The sequence below is a fragment of the Euprymna scolopes genome, chromosome 9, assembly GCF_053919585.1.
Source record: "Euprymna scolopes isolate OS-2025 chromosome 9, ASM5391958v1, whole genome shotgun sequence".
In the NCBI taxonomy this organism is placed as follows: Eukaryota; Metazoa; Mollusca; class Cephalopoda; order Sepiida; family Sepiolidae; genus Euprymna; species Euprymna scolopes.
In genome coordinates, this window is record NC_136490.1 from 140,493,269 (window position 1) to 140,511,299 (window position 18,031).

At 35.1% G+C, this 18,031-nt stretch overlaps 1 protein-coding gene across 1 annotated transcript in view; it reads left to right on the plus strand.

Annotated features, from left to right (window-relative positions):
* The window catches only part of LOC145284878 (translin-associated factor X-interacting protein 1-like), an 84,043-nt gene that overhangs the window by 41,477 nt on the left and 24,535 nt on the right, over positions 1-18,031 (plus strand). The window contains exons 8-10 of the mRNA XM_080133907.1: positions 4,302-4,363; positions 6,849-6,938; positions 10,913-11,093. Of these exons, the coding sequence (XP_079990033.1) occupies positions 4,302-4,363; positions 6,849-6,938; positions 10,913-11,093 (333 nt within the window). The remainder of the gene's footprint in view (positions 1-4,301; positions 4,364-6,848; positions 6,939-10,912; positions 11,094-18,031) is intronic.

Consider the following 18,031-nt stretch of genomic DNA (forward strand, 5'->3'; position numbering starts at 1 on the left):
TGACTACACACATCAAATCTTGTCATCATACAGATGATCAAGGCCAAGCTGCTGAACTTCTTGGGTGTTCCAAAATTGGAATCATCTAGAACTGCACTTACGTACTGGTGACCACTCCTTAGAGTCTTCGTTGGGTTACACATTTAAACTTCTGCAGGTTAGTGTAGTTAGGGAAGCAGAAAACAGGGAGGGATTTACAAAATCTTGTGGCGGAAGAAACTGTTAGAGTAGACGGCTTTTCTATATTTAGGGACCTTAACAATAATGAGATGGAATTTTGCTGCTTGTTGGGTTAGTTGTCGAGGGGACACAAGTGTTCATCTGCACACATTTCATTATAATACTTGTAAAACAGGCACAAGGGTGCAACATTGCAGTGATGGGACAGAGGTTGGAGCTTGGCTGTGGGACCTATTAAGTTTGAGACTCTTTTTTTTTGGACTCTGTCTAAAACTGAGAGACTACTGGTAGACAAAACTCCATGCATGGGCGAATGGTGGCTTTGTAAAGATATAGGATACTCTCTGATATAGATACTCTCTAATATGAGTAATTTTCTAGTAAAAGGAGCCTACTTTCTTTGCAGCAGCCTTAGCAATATCCTCAATGTATTCATGTTGCCTGCAAATGTTAGGCTGAGGAGTTTGAAAGATGGGTTCTCATGTATGGTGTTTTGATGGTAATTTAGAGAACTTTAGAATATTAATTTTATCACATTTGCTATCTGATCCTCATTTTGCGTGTCCAATGCTGTCATACTATATGCATCTACCACATTAAGCACCTTAGCTCTCGTTTTACAAGAAAGGCACCGTCTCATCAGCATGGCTATGAATTTTCAAAATGATTTGCTGTCTATATATAAAGTTAGGTATGTAGGTATGGATATATGTTCATACATTCCTATGTACAGGATTCACTATTAAACTAATTAACATATCATTATGAATTTTGGAATACAGCTACTTGGCATAAGGGGTTGAAATGTGGACTGTATTTAGTTTAATTTATTTTCATACAAAGAGTGTAGAAATAGAGTAGAAACCTCGATAGAAAATTTAGATGCCTCCAATTTTTGTGAAATTTTAACAATAGATATCAGGCATCAATTAATAAATATTCCTTAAATTTCGGGTTCTTTGAAGTGTTAATTTATGGGGAACAGTATGGGCGTAACCCCCTCATTTGAAAATTAAAATATATCAGATTTACATTTCATTTTGTCCATAGTCATTAGTAGGTCTATGACAACAGCATATTCTTTTCCTTGTTTTGATTCTCAGGTATATATCTATTGATATCTTATATGTTTTTATGTTGAGTGATGTGGTTCTTGATTGATTAATTGTGTCTAACTGTATCGGATATATACTCAAGAGTCAAAACAATGAAAAAAACACGCTGTGGTTATAGCCCTAGTCATTAGACATCAATGAAGTAAAATTCTCTTAATTTCAATTTCCTTTTAAGATCCCTTGAGCCTTTAAGATTCCTTAAATTTTAGACATTTTTCTAGAATTAAAATCATGTAATGAATGTTGATCAAAATTTGAATAAGGATTCTAGACATAAGGTTAGTATCAATGTATCTTGATTTTAATCTTCTTAAGGAGACATAAAAGTGGTGCAAAACTGTTCTGTTCAGGGAAAATGGATCTTAGGTTTACTTTTTTTTTACAAAGAAGTCACCACTTATCAAGGCCCAGAATCCACTCGAGCATAAGGGTTAAAGAGTATACAGTAGTTAATGGGACAATATCATAGTAATCGTTGGCTGTGTAAATTTGGTCAATTGGATTACTTAAGGGGAACGGCTCATCAAGAACTTGTTTACGTTGAACTCGTAGAAGACCATATTGTAATCAGCTGAAAAGCAGGAAAATGGAAGAGGGTTCCACAGGCATGCAGTTCTAAGAAAGAAACTTTGTTCATGGAATCTATGTTAAGGTTTAGGCACAGATAAAGAGTGGGGGAAATTACTGATAATGTTTTCAACTAGACGAGTGTTTCTTGTGAATGTTTGGTGACCATAGATGGGAGCTCAGACGAGCACCTGCCATGAAAATGACAATAAAACAGAGACAGGCTCGTAATGTCTTTTCTGTATGAAAGAGGTTGCAGGGAAGAGAAAAGGGCATCCCCTGCTATGAAGTCTATTTGGAAGTCTGTCAAGGCAGGATAAGGTCTTTCTAGCAGTTCCTGCCCAGATATGTCAACAATACTCCATCCTTGGAGTATTGTTGACACATCTGTATTCTTGTAACTCTTGCTCTCCTTATTTTCTTTCTTTAGTCTTCACATTCCATGATTGATGTTTCTGGGAAAGAATTGCTGTTTTCTGAGTTGCAATTTATCCATATTACACTTATTATTGGCTAGTTTTTGACATTGAAATGGTATTTTTCAGCTCCTGATATTAAGTAGCTTCATGCCCTCTCTGAAGCAATTTCTATAGAAAAAAAATTATTTTACCAGGCAGTTTTACTTAAAAAGTTAATTTACATTAATTGTATATGTACTACTGTTATGTGTTGTTAATGCGGTACGAGTTGAACCCAACTTGCTTGTGTCGAGTTGAGTGTGAAGGGGTCAAAAAGGTTACCAGTGACATAAATCAGACTTGTTGACTCTGGTCGGTAAACAATTGAACCGAGATTGACAAATGCCACAGGTCAGAGGGTGCATTTTAGGTACAAATGGTTAACGGAATGTTACTGCCCTATACATACACCCAAATAAATAGGTACGCACATGTGTTTCTAGTCTAGTTAATCGTAGTTAGTCTGAAGTTAGCCAGGGGAATCGCAGCCAGACAGTCAAAGACTTCTTGATTCAAAATGAGAAAACGCAAAAGGAGAAAGGAAATCTGAATCGATTCAGCGATTCGATGCTGCTAAGGGAAGTGGAAAATCCAAAATAAAGACTTCTTCAAACAAAATCAAATCATGTTTTGGGAGAAGGCATGAATAGTCGCGAGGGGGCACTGATCAAGAACACAAAAAAATATGTGACTCCCTCCCACACACACACACACGATTGTATACACACAAAGACGGACGGCCATGTCATGTCACAATTATACAGACATCACATACACGAGAAGATATACACCTCTTCCCCTGCAGGTATATAACATATATCCTGCTAGACTGGGGACAATTTCCTAGATGTAACCCAAGCCATCTCAAATTTATTTCCAATTTATCAAATTTATTCTACAATTAATTACTTCGATCCATCTAAAAAGAAAACTGATTTATCCAATCATTTGTCACTTGATCATCAAGTGAGTTGCAAAGTCAAAGGGGAGGAGGGGGAACACTGATATAGAGAGAGAAAGAGAGATTAACTTTACAGGTGCATGGCTTGATTACTATACATTATGTTAGCCTTTCTTAAAAGTGCATCGTGTTGATCTCGACTTCCATCTCAGACTTAAAGATAACAACTGTTACTTTTTCAATAGCTTTTCTGATTATCCCTTTTGATTCTTACAAGCCCAACTTATCTCCTGAATGGAATGTTCTCTGATGATGGACTCAAAGCACTTGTAAACCCTCGACAACAATATCTCTGACAAACCCGTCAATCAGTAAAATCCCACCCCTAGAAGCCGTAAAACCTTCTACTCAAATAACTTCTTCCCTCGAACTGTTAGACTTTGGAATTCCCTTCAAGGTCCCTGCTTCCCTGACTGTACTGATATGTAAAAGTTAAAGAGTAATGTGAACAGATATCTCACTGTCCAATTCCTTATATAGTATTCATGTAAATTTGTTCCCAAATAGTAACCTTTTACAACAAAGTAACACTGTGCCTTCTTTGGGGTGCAATTACAGTAAAAAAAAAAAAAAAAAATGGATATCCTGTTTGCACATAAGGCTAGATTCACACAAACACATAGAATGGAATTTGCAATTGAAATTGTAGTAGAAACTCATTATGAAGTAAGCGGGCAACAGAAGATATTGTTCTGTAAGGAAACGGCTTACCTCATAAACTTGTATATAACCGTGTTTATTGGCTGGTTTCACCTGTACAGTATTTAATTTCAACTCTATGTCATCGACAGAAAATATGCATCGCTTCCAGGTATTCCTCCCAAGGATATTTCCGTGTATTGGTCTTCCCTCACTGATGTCAGACTCTATTATTGAGGGGGGGGGGGTGATACATATATATTTAAATTAATATTTCTTTTTGTTCATGTTTTGTAATGAAGTTGTTTCTTCAAATTTATACAAAATTGTGTCTTCAACAAAGAAACTTAGAAGATTCTTTCCTTGTTTTTATCTTGCCAGTCTTTTAAAGAAAGCAACGAGCAAATAATGACGGAATTCAAAACTCTTAAAGACCAACATAGGTAAGAGATTTCGTTTTTATTTTTTTATCTAATATATAAAAGGCTATATGTCTGTCTGTCTCCACATTTTCAAACTCTATCTCCTCCGAAACTAAAAGTTGCAGAGCGGCGTTAGGAGCCTCAAATGATTAGATTTTTTTTTTATTACTGACCGTTTTTTTATGGGTCTTTAGCTGGTTAAAATAGTTTTTAAAGGGTCAAAAAACGGGTCAAAATTGAAAACTATCGTTATACATTTTGTACATTCATCTTAGTTTATTCTTAATTTTAATTTTAATCAGTTCATATGCGTGTCATATTGGTATAGTGGTAACGTCATCAGCTTTGAATGTTACAGTTTCAGTTTCAGTTTCGATTCTAAATAATGCCACCCAAATACGACTCTATAATAATATATACGAAGTCTGGACAAATTAAAATATCATATTTTACACCCGGGCAAAGCTGGGTGTCCCCTAGTGTATGATAAAAACATAAAAAACATATATCAAATATGTAAGCTATTTAATGAAAAAAGAAATAAATAAATAAAATAATGAAATTCTCTTTTTCTTTTGTCTGAAAATAATCAAATTTGGAATTTCCCATATGATCTAACACTTTGTCTCGGAATTTCTAGATGAGGATTAATAATTTTGGATTATTCGAACTCTCATCTTGGGTGTTATTCTCACAATGTTTCGGCCGATGTAGTCTCTGACCTTCTTCAAGTTTATCTTTTCAAACTCTGTAGTCTTTATGTCAAGCATGGGAACTCCATGTAAATACATGGCGCAATGGATAAAAGCGTTGAGTACAATCAGTTCTAAGTGATAATCCTCAGGACGTTGAAATTTCAATCCTCAATATATGCGATAATAAGTAAAATTAAAATAAATTATTGGTGAGAAATTTATTATTTCGAAATGGCCGATTATAAGGGTTTAAAATTCTATAAAATAAAGTAAACATATTCAATTTTTTATTTTTTTTCTTATATACATTCTTTATATATTTCCTAACTATAAACATATATATATATATATATATATATATATATATATATATATATATGTATGTGGAATGGGACGTTTCAGCGTTGCTATTTTGGCCTGGCCGAGTCAGCTCAGCTGTTTTGGCGGAGGGAGAATTCGGTGTCGACCATACCAATTTTGATAAACTTTTTTTTTATTAAGAAAACTATAAAAATATATCACTTCAATTGTTTTTGTTTGCAAAACTCTTTTTGGTTAATTATTTTCTAATTAATTTTTTGAAGGATTAAAAGCTTTAAAATATTTTGAAGTTTTTTTTTTAATTAAGAAAAGCATTATGAAAATATAATAATTGTTGACGACTAATTGTTGTTGTCTGTTTTCATGCTGTGTTTTAAATAAACACGGTTATTTTTAAGTTCTTTTTTTTTTTTTTCAAATCACATTACATTTTTTTCTTTTAATAATTTTATTTCAATTTTATTCAAAGAAAAAAATCGTTTACTGAATTAATTTTAAAAATATAAAAATAACTTTGAATATAATGACGAAGCAAAGCACTAATTGGACACCGAATCGTCTCCACCCCCGTCTGAATTAGCCAAGTGAAAACATATACCATATACATATATGGATATATTTCTCTTTGTCCGTTCAACGTTTTTTCAGAACCTACTGAGTTGATCTTGTTGAAATCTTGTATGGACCTTTGTTATAAAAGGGGTAGCAAACTAAGCATTATGGTATCCATTCGATGTACAGTTAGAGATTAATAGGGATTAGTCAGCACAATATAACATTTATTCTTGGAATATGGTTAAATTTATGATCATTTTTGCATTAAATATTAATTTCCTTCAATCACTAACTGTGCATCGAACGGATACCATAACACTTAGTTCGCTGCAGCTTATTACAAAGGTCAATACAAAATTTCAGCCTGATCGGCCCAGTTTTTATGGAGAAAACTTCTAGAATAAACGTGGTATTATGGTGACTAATCCCTATTGATCCCTAACTCTGCATTAAATGAATATTATAATATTTTGTTCACACCACCATCCATACAAAATTTCAGCTAGATCTGTCCAGCAGTTTTAAGAAAAAGTGGAACTTAAATACTAATTCCTCTTAATCTTTAACTGTGCATCGAACAGCTACCATAATGCTTAGTTCAAAGGTTCATACAAAATTTCAGCCAGATTGGGTCCAATAGTTTCTAAGAAAGAGTGGAACAAACAGACAGACAGACAGACTAAGATAAATATAATATAGATTTTCATCATTAGTAGTAGTATTAGTAGTATTACTTTAATACCTTGTCACATGTAATTTTGTTTGAAAGAGCCAATCTGTCTCCTTCTCACAAACCAATTTCCTTAATTAGCGATGGAGAAGGATACAGCAAACATATTTAGAAATATACAGATACAGCCTATCGTTATAGTTGAGAGGATAATTAGTTTTAATTGTGTTTTCTATTTTTGGTATTTTTTTATTTGTATTTTCAGTGAGTTATTGTCAGTCAGCTCCAGTTTGACAGAAGAGCGAAACTTCTATTATGTTGAGTGTGAAAAACTGAAACAGAATGAAATAGCTGTGTAAGTTACAAAAAAAATATTTCTATTAATATTTTTTTCAATTATGTTTGTATTTTATCTTTCTTTCCCTTTCTTTTTTCATTTTTCTTTTATTGTTCTCTCTTTCCATGTTTTGAATCAAAATCTATTAAAAATGAGATTTTATTTGTTTTCTTTCAAATAGAACCACCAATGTTCAGTATTAAAATAAATTTCATAATATCTTTGTAATGGCGCTCTTAATTTCAGATAATGTATTTTGGCAATAGTAAGGCCAAGAATTAACAATTAATATACAATGATCAAGTTACGAGAGGTTAAACCTCATATCTGTCAAAAGTGAAGAATTCCTCCCAGTGATGACTGGGGGCGGTAGGAGAACTTCACATTTAGAGGGAAGAATAGGAACTGCTTCCTCTAAACATGGTTGCGATTGTGATGGTGTTGCTCTTAGGATGAAATGTGGGATTTTATTAGAATGACTAAATGTGTAAGGTGGCATTCTAAAGTTACATAAGATAGTGGCTAATAGTCTAAACTTAATTAATTTGTATGTGGTTTCGGTTGTTGCAAACCTACACTATTTTGGTCTAGAGAAGAATTTCTGCAATCAATATATTATACATGCAGATGAGATTTTATTTGTTTTCTTTCAAATGGAACCACCACTATTCAGTATTAAAATGAATTTCATAATATCTGTGTCATGCCACTATTGGTTTCGGATGATATATTTTGGCAATAATAATGCCAAGAACTTACAATTAATATAACATGTAGTTAAATATGTGAATGAAAAAGATGGATAAAAACATGAATGTTATGAATGGGTCACCAGTTAGCAAGTGCTAACTCAACAACAAGAATTTGGGAATCAAAGCAAGAAAACATAAATTAACAAAATATATTTATCTCAACTATTTATACAGAGATGTAAAATATACTTTAAAAGATCAAGTTGAGAAGTTTTAAAGTTCTTGAATAAGAAGTAGACAAAAGCATTAAAAAGTTTGTTTCAAACTTTCATTGTGTGTATGTATGTGTGCTTGCATAAGTTTACCTTTTGGGTGGCTATATTCAATGGATATATAGCAGCATATATATATAAAAACCTTATGTTTACAACCCTTATTCCAATTTTGATCAAAATCCATTATATTGTTTTTATTTTAGAAAATTTTAGAAAATCAAACTTAATGCTTAAGCTTAAAGTGTCTTAAGAAGAAATGGAAATTTAGGGAATATTATTTAATTGCTTTCTAATGACTATGGATCAAATTCAGTGTAAATCTGAAATATTTAAATTTTATGTCTCTTAAAATTTTTTTAAATAATTACGAGAAACTAAAAGTTGAGGAATATTTATTGTTAGAATTTAACAAAATTCAGAGATATCTGAGTCCCATACCTTTTTACACCATTTCCATAAAATCAAATAGAGCCTATGTCATAACCTATTATACTTACCAGATGTATTCCAAAAGTCATAATGATCGATCAATTAGTTTTCTGAATGACTCCTGTATGCAATCCTACATATAAAAATATACACACACTTAACTTTATACAGATTGAGATTATTATTATCATTTGGTACTTGTCCAGAATTCCTGCTATATTAAAAAACAAAAAGCTGTATAATGTACACAGCCGTGACAAAACGAAAACGTTGTATTCCAAAAATCGCATAAATTGATCAAATAGTTTTATTTTTAAATAAGAAAATCAAATTTTATGAGTAACTGAATGATCCTATTGATTTGATTTTTAGAGTTTGTAATTTTTTATATTATTTTCTCACAAACTAGACTTCAGGCTTTTATATGCTTACAAAGTCACAAGAAGCAATCTTCCCCGGAATTCAGAAGTAGAAAAAGGAGTAACTTTGGGAATTGTAGTGATAAGCTCTTTCACAAAGTTTTAGCAAGTACTTCAGTAAATTAATAAATAAGCTTCCGTGACATTAATAATTTATCAGAACTTTGTATTATTTTCTTTTTTTTTTTTTTTTTTTTTTTTTTTACTTCTTTTCACCCTAAACATAGCACATTGCCATTTGGAACTTAAAAGGCTATTATTTGGGATCATGTCTCATAAGAGACTGTTGGGAGTTGAACAGCGAGATGCCTGTTACAAGGTGCTTTCAATAAGTTTCCAGATTTTTTTGTACACTGATTTAAAATTGTCGTAGACTCTTGAAAATTCAGTATGTTTCTACTATACATCTTATGAGATGACAGACCAATTTTTATGATTTCAGTATCAAATGAACAACTACAGTAGGAATTAAAATACACCCTACTAAAGCCTGATTGTCACAGCTGGTGAATTTCAAAAATGCAATCTGGACGTGAGGACACTTTAGAAGGATGATATGCAATAAAAATTCAATTTTTTAAGCTTGAAAAAAATGATATGGAAACATATGGAATACTTCAGACTGCTTTTCGACCATCTTGTATGAATCGAGCATTAGTTTTTGAGCGGCATAAGAGATTCAAGAAAGGCAGGGAATCTGTGAGGGATGATGAGAGATGTGGGAGGAGTAAGGAAGTCAAAACACCTGAATTGATTGACCAAATAAAAATTTCATGGATAAGGACAGTCGTGTGTCTATAGAGACAATAAGTGCACAGTTTGATGTCAGTGTTGGAACTGTACACACAATTATTCACAAGGAACTGAAGATGCAGAAGATTTGCGCAAAGTTTGTCTCAAGGGTGCTCAGAGAAGATCAGAAAGAAAGACGTTGTCATGACAGCAAGGAGATGGTCAAACTGATCAATTCCGATCCGACAGTTCTTGATGCTCTGGTCACCTCCAATGAAAGCTGAATCTACTGCTATGACCCAAAGACCAAGAGACAGAGTTCCCAGTGGAAGCATGCTGGCTCTCCCAGACCCAAGCAGACCAGACAGAGCAAATCCACCTAGAAACTTATGATGATCTCTTTTTTTGACAGCACAGACATGGTCTACATGCACTGGTTTTCCACTGGACAGTCAGCAAGGAATACTATGTTGAGGTTTTAAAGGATTTCAGGAAGAGATTCTGTGAAAAGAGGCCTAATTTAGTTGATGACATTTCCACTAGGACAATACACCAATCCACAACTCCATCTTTGTCACTGACTATTTTACTAAAATGGGCATCAAGACCTTCCCTGTAGTCCAGGTCTTGCTCTCTGTGACTTTTGGTTATTCCCTAAACTCAAAGAAAACTTTAAGGGCTGCCATTATGACACAATTAAGGAGACAAAAGAGATTGTGATGAGGGTCATTGACATGCTCATATAAGAGGACTTCCATGGAGCTTTCTAGAAGTTGTTGGAACTATTAAAACAAGTGCATTGCAGTCGGAGGAGATTACTTCGAAAGGGACTAGAGTTTCATGTGTGTACTATTAATAAAAGTGCTCATACGAAAAAAGTCTGGAAACTTATTGAAGGCACCTTGTACATTGAAACTTCTTCAGATTAGGACAGTCAGGGAAGCAGGAAACTGGAGAGAATTACAAAGTCTAGCAGTTAAAGGGAAGAAAATATTAGAGTAGAAAACTTTCCAGCATCCAGTACCTCTACAGTGAAGGGGTGGGATTTTGTTACTTGTCGGATTAGTCGAAAGTATATATACTGAGAGAATACAAGTGCTGTGAGTTCATCAGAGCACATTTGATTACAGGACTTGTAAAACAGACACAGGAATGCAACATTGTGGTGATGGGACAGAGATTGGAGCTTGACTGACAGCGTAGGACCAATTAGATTTGAAACTCTTTTTTGGATCATGTCTAAATATGAGAGACTAGTGGTAGATGCATCAGCACAGATGTGGCAGCTATAATCCATGCATGAATTGTGGCTTTGTAAAGATATATAATACTCTCTGGTGTGAGTAATTTTCTAGCATGGTAAAGGGAGCCCACCTTCTTTGCAACAGCCTTAGCAGTATTCTCAATGTATTTGTTCTATATAAGATTGCATTTTTACTTTTAAGGGATCACTGGAATAAATGTGTTGCTTATCTAAATGGAGGCATAACAAACAAGGAAGATGTCTCTTCCACAACGTCTTGCGAAATCCTACTGGCAATGTTGCAGGAAACAATCAACCAGAATAGTGATTACATAGACATCACTGGTAATGTGGCTGTAGAACCTACGCTTTTTACAGGTTTGGTGAGTAACCATTTCTCATATGCTTATTTGTCCCTTGATTTCCGGTTGTTGAAGTTATCAATGATTTTCAGTTTGCTAAGAGTTATCTCCCCTGTACCATATTTTTAAAAGGATCAGCTATATGTTGTTCTAAGGAATTGGAGTTATCTGATCTTAGTTCCTTTTTGGTCCCCCAACAAAGAAGGGATTGGACCTAATAATTCACTCCCGTTCGGCTGTTTTTACTTTTCTCAATAATCATGCCTTAGATTTTTTTTTTAAATTTGCACAAATATTAATTCGCCAGAATGGATTTTCTCGGATAACTCTAGTTGGCCTTATAGGGGTAAAATTACCCCCAAATCGTTCATCTGTTCATTTGTTTGCACTTTTCTCAATAACCACACCTTGGATTTTTTTTTAAATTTGCTTAAACATTAGTCATGGTGAAAGTAAATTTTTGCCAGAATGGATTTTCCGGGATAACTCTGGCTGGCCCCCTAGGGAGCATTATTGGAGTAAAATTGCCCCCAAATCATTTATCCGTTCGCACTTTTCTCAATAACTTTGTCTTGGATTTTTTTTTAATTTTGCCCAAACATTAGTCATGGTGAAAGTAAATTTTTCACTCATGGAGGAGGACCCTGCATACTCGGTTTGTTTTTTATTGTAAATTTCTGTAGAGGGCTCTTTTCGGCTAATCTCCCTATCTCCTATAATATAAATCTCAAATGTCTCTTAGTGTGTATGTTTGTTATGTCTCGCTAAACTTTCAACACATGCAACCAACACTGATAAAATTGGTATCGTTTGAAAGCTCAGTCTCTCGGCCGATAACTATCCGAAAATTGGCCAAAAACATTAATTTTTTCACCGTCAACTGGACCGTTTTTTTACAAGGAGGGATCATATTTTTTGTTGCCCTTTTTGCAAAGTCATCATATGCCTTGCTCTGACTAAGCTTAATTTGAACAGCGTTGACGTCGTATGCCACGGTGGGCATCGCGATTAAACCGTTTGTTTCAAACGTCACTATGGCAAGGAGTATTGAGTAAGAAAAGACTAAAAAAAAAAGTAAATAGATTATGTCCAGAAAATATTAACCCTTTATGACCTGAATTATGATGTAGATGATTAAAAAAATGTTTATTGTTAATTTTAGTTAGTTTAAAGGGTAATGGCACTATGATTGTCTTCAAAGTGGAAAAATTGTGAAGTTTAATAGTTAAATTACCACTGAGAATTTTTGCATTTAATAAACTTAGCTTGATTATTATCTGTAGTGCTGGAAAAAAAAGTGTGTTTATGACAACAAACGAAATCCTCCACTCGCTGAGATAGATGACAGCATACTGAATGTAAGCAATGGACTGTTGCAATCTGGAGGTATCTGGCATCTATCCAGACACTGAACTAATATGTACAAGGCGCGTTTAAATCAACTCCCACTTTATTTATATTCATTTATTCATGACTGAACAAATTAGTTCAACTACGTCATAAAGGATTAAAACTAAATTTTATGGGAAAATTAAGGTTAGCGAAAGGTGATGTAATGAATATATTTCCTTCATATTAGATTATGATTGGCTTGTTAACCGATATATAAATACCAACTGTTAGAGCCATCTAATGGCAGACGTTGAAAGGTATGCAAGCCTCATGCTAGGAACACTTGCTTTGACTATGATACTCGTTCAGTACAGAGACTTATGAAATTATTACTCAAAACTGTACCAAGAGTCACTCAGCTTTCTGTTTATTCTAAATTTTTAATTTTATAAATGGTGCTTGTAAGAGTTTTTGCCAACTTTATTAATATTGGATTATCACGTGCTTAGGCAGCTCACATTGAAGAGTTCTCCCTGCAGTAACACCAGCACAAATTCCTGAAATACCAAAACAAGGGCACGGATATTTAACTTATGGAAAAAAAAAAGAACAACTACAAAAAAAGAACTTAGTCTCTGATGATGGATCTTCTAGGATCAGAAATTAATAAGATACATTTCAATTACAACAAGTGAAACATGCATGGTCCTCCGTGAGTGCACAGTGAATGAGGCATAAAAAAATGACTAAGTTCCGCATTGCCCCCCCCCCTATTAACCCCCAAAGTCCCCAGGGGACGTCAAATCCTGATGAAAATGAGCAAACGGTGCAGTTTTAGGCCTTAACATATGCAAATTTGAGTTCATGCAAAAAACGAAATGACTAAGTCCATCATTTGCCTCTCCATCCCTCCATATTTAGTCCCAAAAATTCCCAAGGTCTTAACATATTTAAATTTGAGCTCAGCACCATGAAAAACTGCTAAATAGACATAAACAGAAAATTTTGGATAAATATGGTAAAATAGTCCAAAAAAATTGAGTGTTTTTATTAGCTCTAAAAGAGACCCCAGGGCACAGCCAAGAATTATCACAAAGTATAGACAAACAAAATGATATAGAAATCAGTTAGTTATAACTTTTCAGAAAGTTTTATAAAAATCCAAGGCATCAATCTTTTTTTTAATAAGCACATAAGTGTCAATTTTAGTCATTTTAACCTGAAGACATCCCTAGGGGATCACCGGAGTTTTCCCCCCAAAATCCGTCCTGTTACTTTTTTACTCATATCGTGTTTAATGTTTGTGCAAAATTTCAAAAAATTCCAAGGTGTAGTTATTGAGAAAAGTGGGGACAGATAAACGAACGAATGGACAAGAGTGAATTTACAGGTCCACCCTCCTTTTGTCGGGGGACCAAAAAGAGAATGAAACAAAGATGTCCAAAGCATTAATAAAAAAAAATCTCATTAAATTAAATGTTTGCATCTTCATGTAGTTTTAAAACAGTTTATCTGTTTATTATAAATTTTTGATACCCTTTTCGCAGGACATATCAATTATATTACATTTTTCGTTGTGATAGTAGGAGAAAAGTCATATAGCGTAAATAACGGGTAAATAATAAGAGAAATGATGGTAGAATGTATAAGTTCTTTTTCTTGGATTTAGACCTGAGCTATGACGAGGTCTGCAATAATGAATTTGTTGCAGTCATGTCCCTGCTAGGTGATTTGGTCACACACTAACCAACCAGCTCTTTCCCAGAGAAGAGATGTTGCGAGCCTGTCTCTGCTCTATCATTATTTTCATGGAAAGTGCTCAACAATGGTCCCCCCCTTGCAATACTTTCCCAAAAAAACACTCGACTAGCTACAACCACTATATATGATTTGCCCTACTCTCTGTGCCTAAATCTAAATGTAGATTCCATGAACAAAGCTTCTTTCCCAGAACTGCCTGCTTTTGGAACACAGTTCTACTTACCTGCTTCTCATTTGAATACGACATGGTAGCCTTCAAATCCAATGTAAACAAGTTCCTGTTAAGTTGTCCCCATAAATAATCAAATTTTAACAAATTTACACCATTAACTATTACTACACTACCACCTTACATTCATTAACCCATATCCTCGAGTGGCCTTTGGGCCTTGATAAGGGGTGACTAACAAGTAAAAAAAACAAAACTTTCAGGGCACATTGATTCTATCTGTTCCCTAAAGAACTACTTCATCTTCTCAGGGAAACCTGAAAACAAGGAGAAACGTCTCTTCTCTTTTTCTTTCCTGTTTCTATCGACTGGACACTCAAGCATAGACTATCTTTGCCTAAAGACCTTTGACAGACCAAAGAACTTTATAAGTTTTCTATTTTCTTCACTTTGAAAACTTTCTTCTACTTAAACCAAATGGTGAGGGTAATTGAATAAACTCTTTTGTTTTTCTTATATAAAGAAAGGTTTTGTTTTTCCTTTTGTGAGACTTTTTCTGTTATATTCTAATTAAATATAGGAGAGTTGGTCTCTTGTTTTGTCTCAGCTTGGCATGATTACAGACTTAGTCCAAGAGAAGGCCAGTGTTATGGCAATCATTGTGCATGTCCCACAGAATAGACGTTGCAAGCCTGTCTCTGCTCTATAGTTATTTTCATTGCAAGTGCTCGTCTGAGCTTCCATCTATGATTCCCCTTTGCCAAACTTCAGGTTCAATCATCATAACAATGCAATTTGCAAACAATGTATGTTTTTCACAGAAAACAATATGATCAATTTGGGCGGAATAAAGATAGGAGGCATTATTCTTAGAACATCCCTTATATATTAGAAACAAGTAAATAAATCGATTATAAAATTGCATACCTCGGTCTGACAACGTAAGGATGGGCTAAAGTCTTATCTGGGCCTTATTTCTCCATGTGATGGTGTACTGTGTGCACTTATCTGCCGTGATAGTCTCCCATATATTATTCTGGGCTAAGGTCGTCTGTCAATCAATCACTGCAACAAAGAACTCTCAGGTGATCATCTATGGTCCACACCTCCTGCTAAATTTTCACAGAAAACACTCGTCTAACTACAACAACTATCAACAATTTCCCCCACTCTATCTATGCCTGAATTTAAATGCAACTTCCATGTACAAAGCTTCTTTCCTAGAAATGCCTGCCTGTGAAACTCTGTTCCACTGGCTTACTTCCCCGCTGACTACAATATGGTCGTCTTTAAGTCCAATGTAAACAATTTCTTTTTAGCCCCCCCCCCTCTAAATAATCCATTTCTACCTCATTTTCACCACTAACCATTAATATGATGTTATCCTGGTGACAACCACACACTCATTAACCCTTGTTCTCAAATGACCTTTGGGTCTTAATAAGTATTGACCCCATGTAATAAGGTTGTCTGTCCATCTCATCGATCTTCTTCTTAGTCACTTTCTAACAACTTCAAATTTAAAGGTGAATTTCACAACAGTGTCATTGTCAGCTCTCGACACATTCCAACTCATCTGAGCCTCATCTTGTCTTTAGATGATGATAAAATTTAAATGATGCAAATAATCAAAACATAGACAGAAGAGGTAGAATAGATGTAATGTAGTACACTTGCACACACACGTGGCCTCAGTCGAAAAGTGGACAAAAGAACAGGAAATAACTCCAACTCGCTTTTTCGGTTTTCTGCAATGACATTTATTTTTTCATTGTTACAGCCATGACGTCACCCACGTGATCTCCACGTCTCTCCCGAGATTTCAAATGTTATCTTGTCCGTATCTAGATCTTTGTGTTTCTTTTTTTATAGTACTTCCCCCCCCCCACACACACACACACCGATGACATCACTTCTCATGCATTTACATAGCACTTTGTTACATAGAGAAGAAGGTCTATCATGGCATCACAATGTATTTTGAAATTCTTTGAATGTATAGATGAAAATTTTAAATGGTAAGAGAAAAGGCGATTCAAATAAAGGACAAATGATAAAAGCAATATCGAATGTTGTAGTAGAGAAAGAGAAAGAAAAGATCTACGCTTAAACCAGGAAAAACCTCAAAGAAAATCAAATTGCCTCCTCCCTTGATGCTTGCATTTACTAACATCCGTGGGCTTAGAACTAATTTAAATGATGCTGAAGCATTTCTCCTAACAAACACCCCGGATATGTTAGCACTAAGTGAGACTAACCTACACTTCTCCATCCCCTCTAACTACTTTAACATGCTCGGATATCTCCCACTCTGCCGTAAGGACTCTGACAGACATATGCACGGGCTTGGAGTCTATATTCGAAACACCCTCCTCCTGACTAGAGAAAGAAAACTAGAATCGGACGATCAAGCCTTTATGTGCTTTAGACTTAACATGCAACATAATATTAGTTACTTTTATTTTCTCTACCGCTCTCCCTCGACCCTAATAAACAAAGTCTCTGACAGCATAGATACAGCACTTTCCCTCGACACTAGCGCACAAGTCCATGTATTTGGTGACTTCAATGTCCACCACAGTAACTGGCTTGGATTCTCTAATAACACAGATGCAGCTGGTAGCACAACACATAGCTTCTCTATATCTCATTCCCTATCACAGACGAGTACGTTTCCTACCCGTTTCCCTGACCAGCAAGAACAACACACATCACTTTTAGATCTGTTTCTGACCACAGTTCCTGATGATTGTGTTACGAACTCCCATAGCCCACTTGGGAATGCTGATCATGTAGTGATAATAGTTGAAATCACCTTAACCTCTAGAGCCAAAATGGAAGAGACATTGCTCAAAACAACGAGATATTATAAAAAGGCTGACTAGGAAGCCATCAGGGATCTCATTAGAGACACCCCATGGCGAAATATCTTTTCACTTCCTGCTGAACAGTGTGCAAATGAGACCACTGAATGGTTCAAAACAGCAATTGAAGCACATGTCCCCACATGGAAATTTTATAGCAAGCCCCACTCTCCCCAATGGTTTACTTCCACATGTGCAGCTGCCATCACGCAAAGGCAGCACGCATACGATATATTTAACCGACATCCAGTTCAAACAGACTGAAGTATATAGAAGCTAGAAGTAACTGTAAGAAAGAAATAGTGACAGCTAAGAGAGAATTTACTGAAACCACCCCAAAATGCATCAAAGCTCAGAAATTAGGAACCCGTGACTTCTGGAAAATCTACAACAGTGTAGTAAATAATGGGCAATCAACAATTCCCCCATTATCCAACAATCATAAAGTTGTTTGCTCAGCAACCGAGAAGGCTAACATGCTTGCCAGTCGGTTTGCCTTCAACTCCACACTAGACCCTGCTAACCACCCTCTCCCAGACTTTCCTTTGCGGACAGATGCCACACTTGACGATCTGAAAATCACCCCTTCTCAAGTGCATGCTTTTATAAAAAATCTTGACACTGCAAAAGCATATGGACCTGATCTCATCCCGGCTGTGCTACTATAAAAGTGTTCTGCCGAAGTAGCTCCAATCCTCTCCAAACTTTACAGCAAATGCCTCAATAAATCTTGCTTTCCTGCCTGCTGGAAAACTGCTTCTGTGATACCAGTTTTCAAGAATTCTGGCAAAAGAACTGACCCAACAAATTACTGCCCCATTAGCCTCCTAATA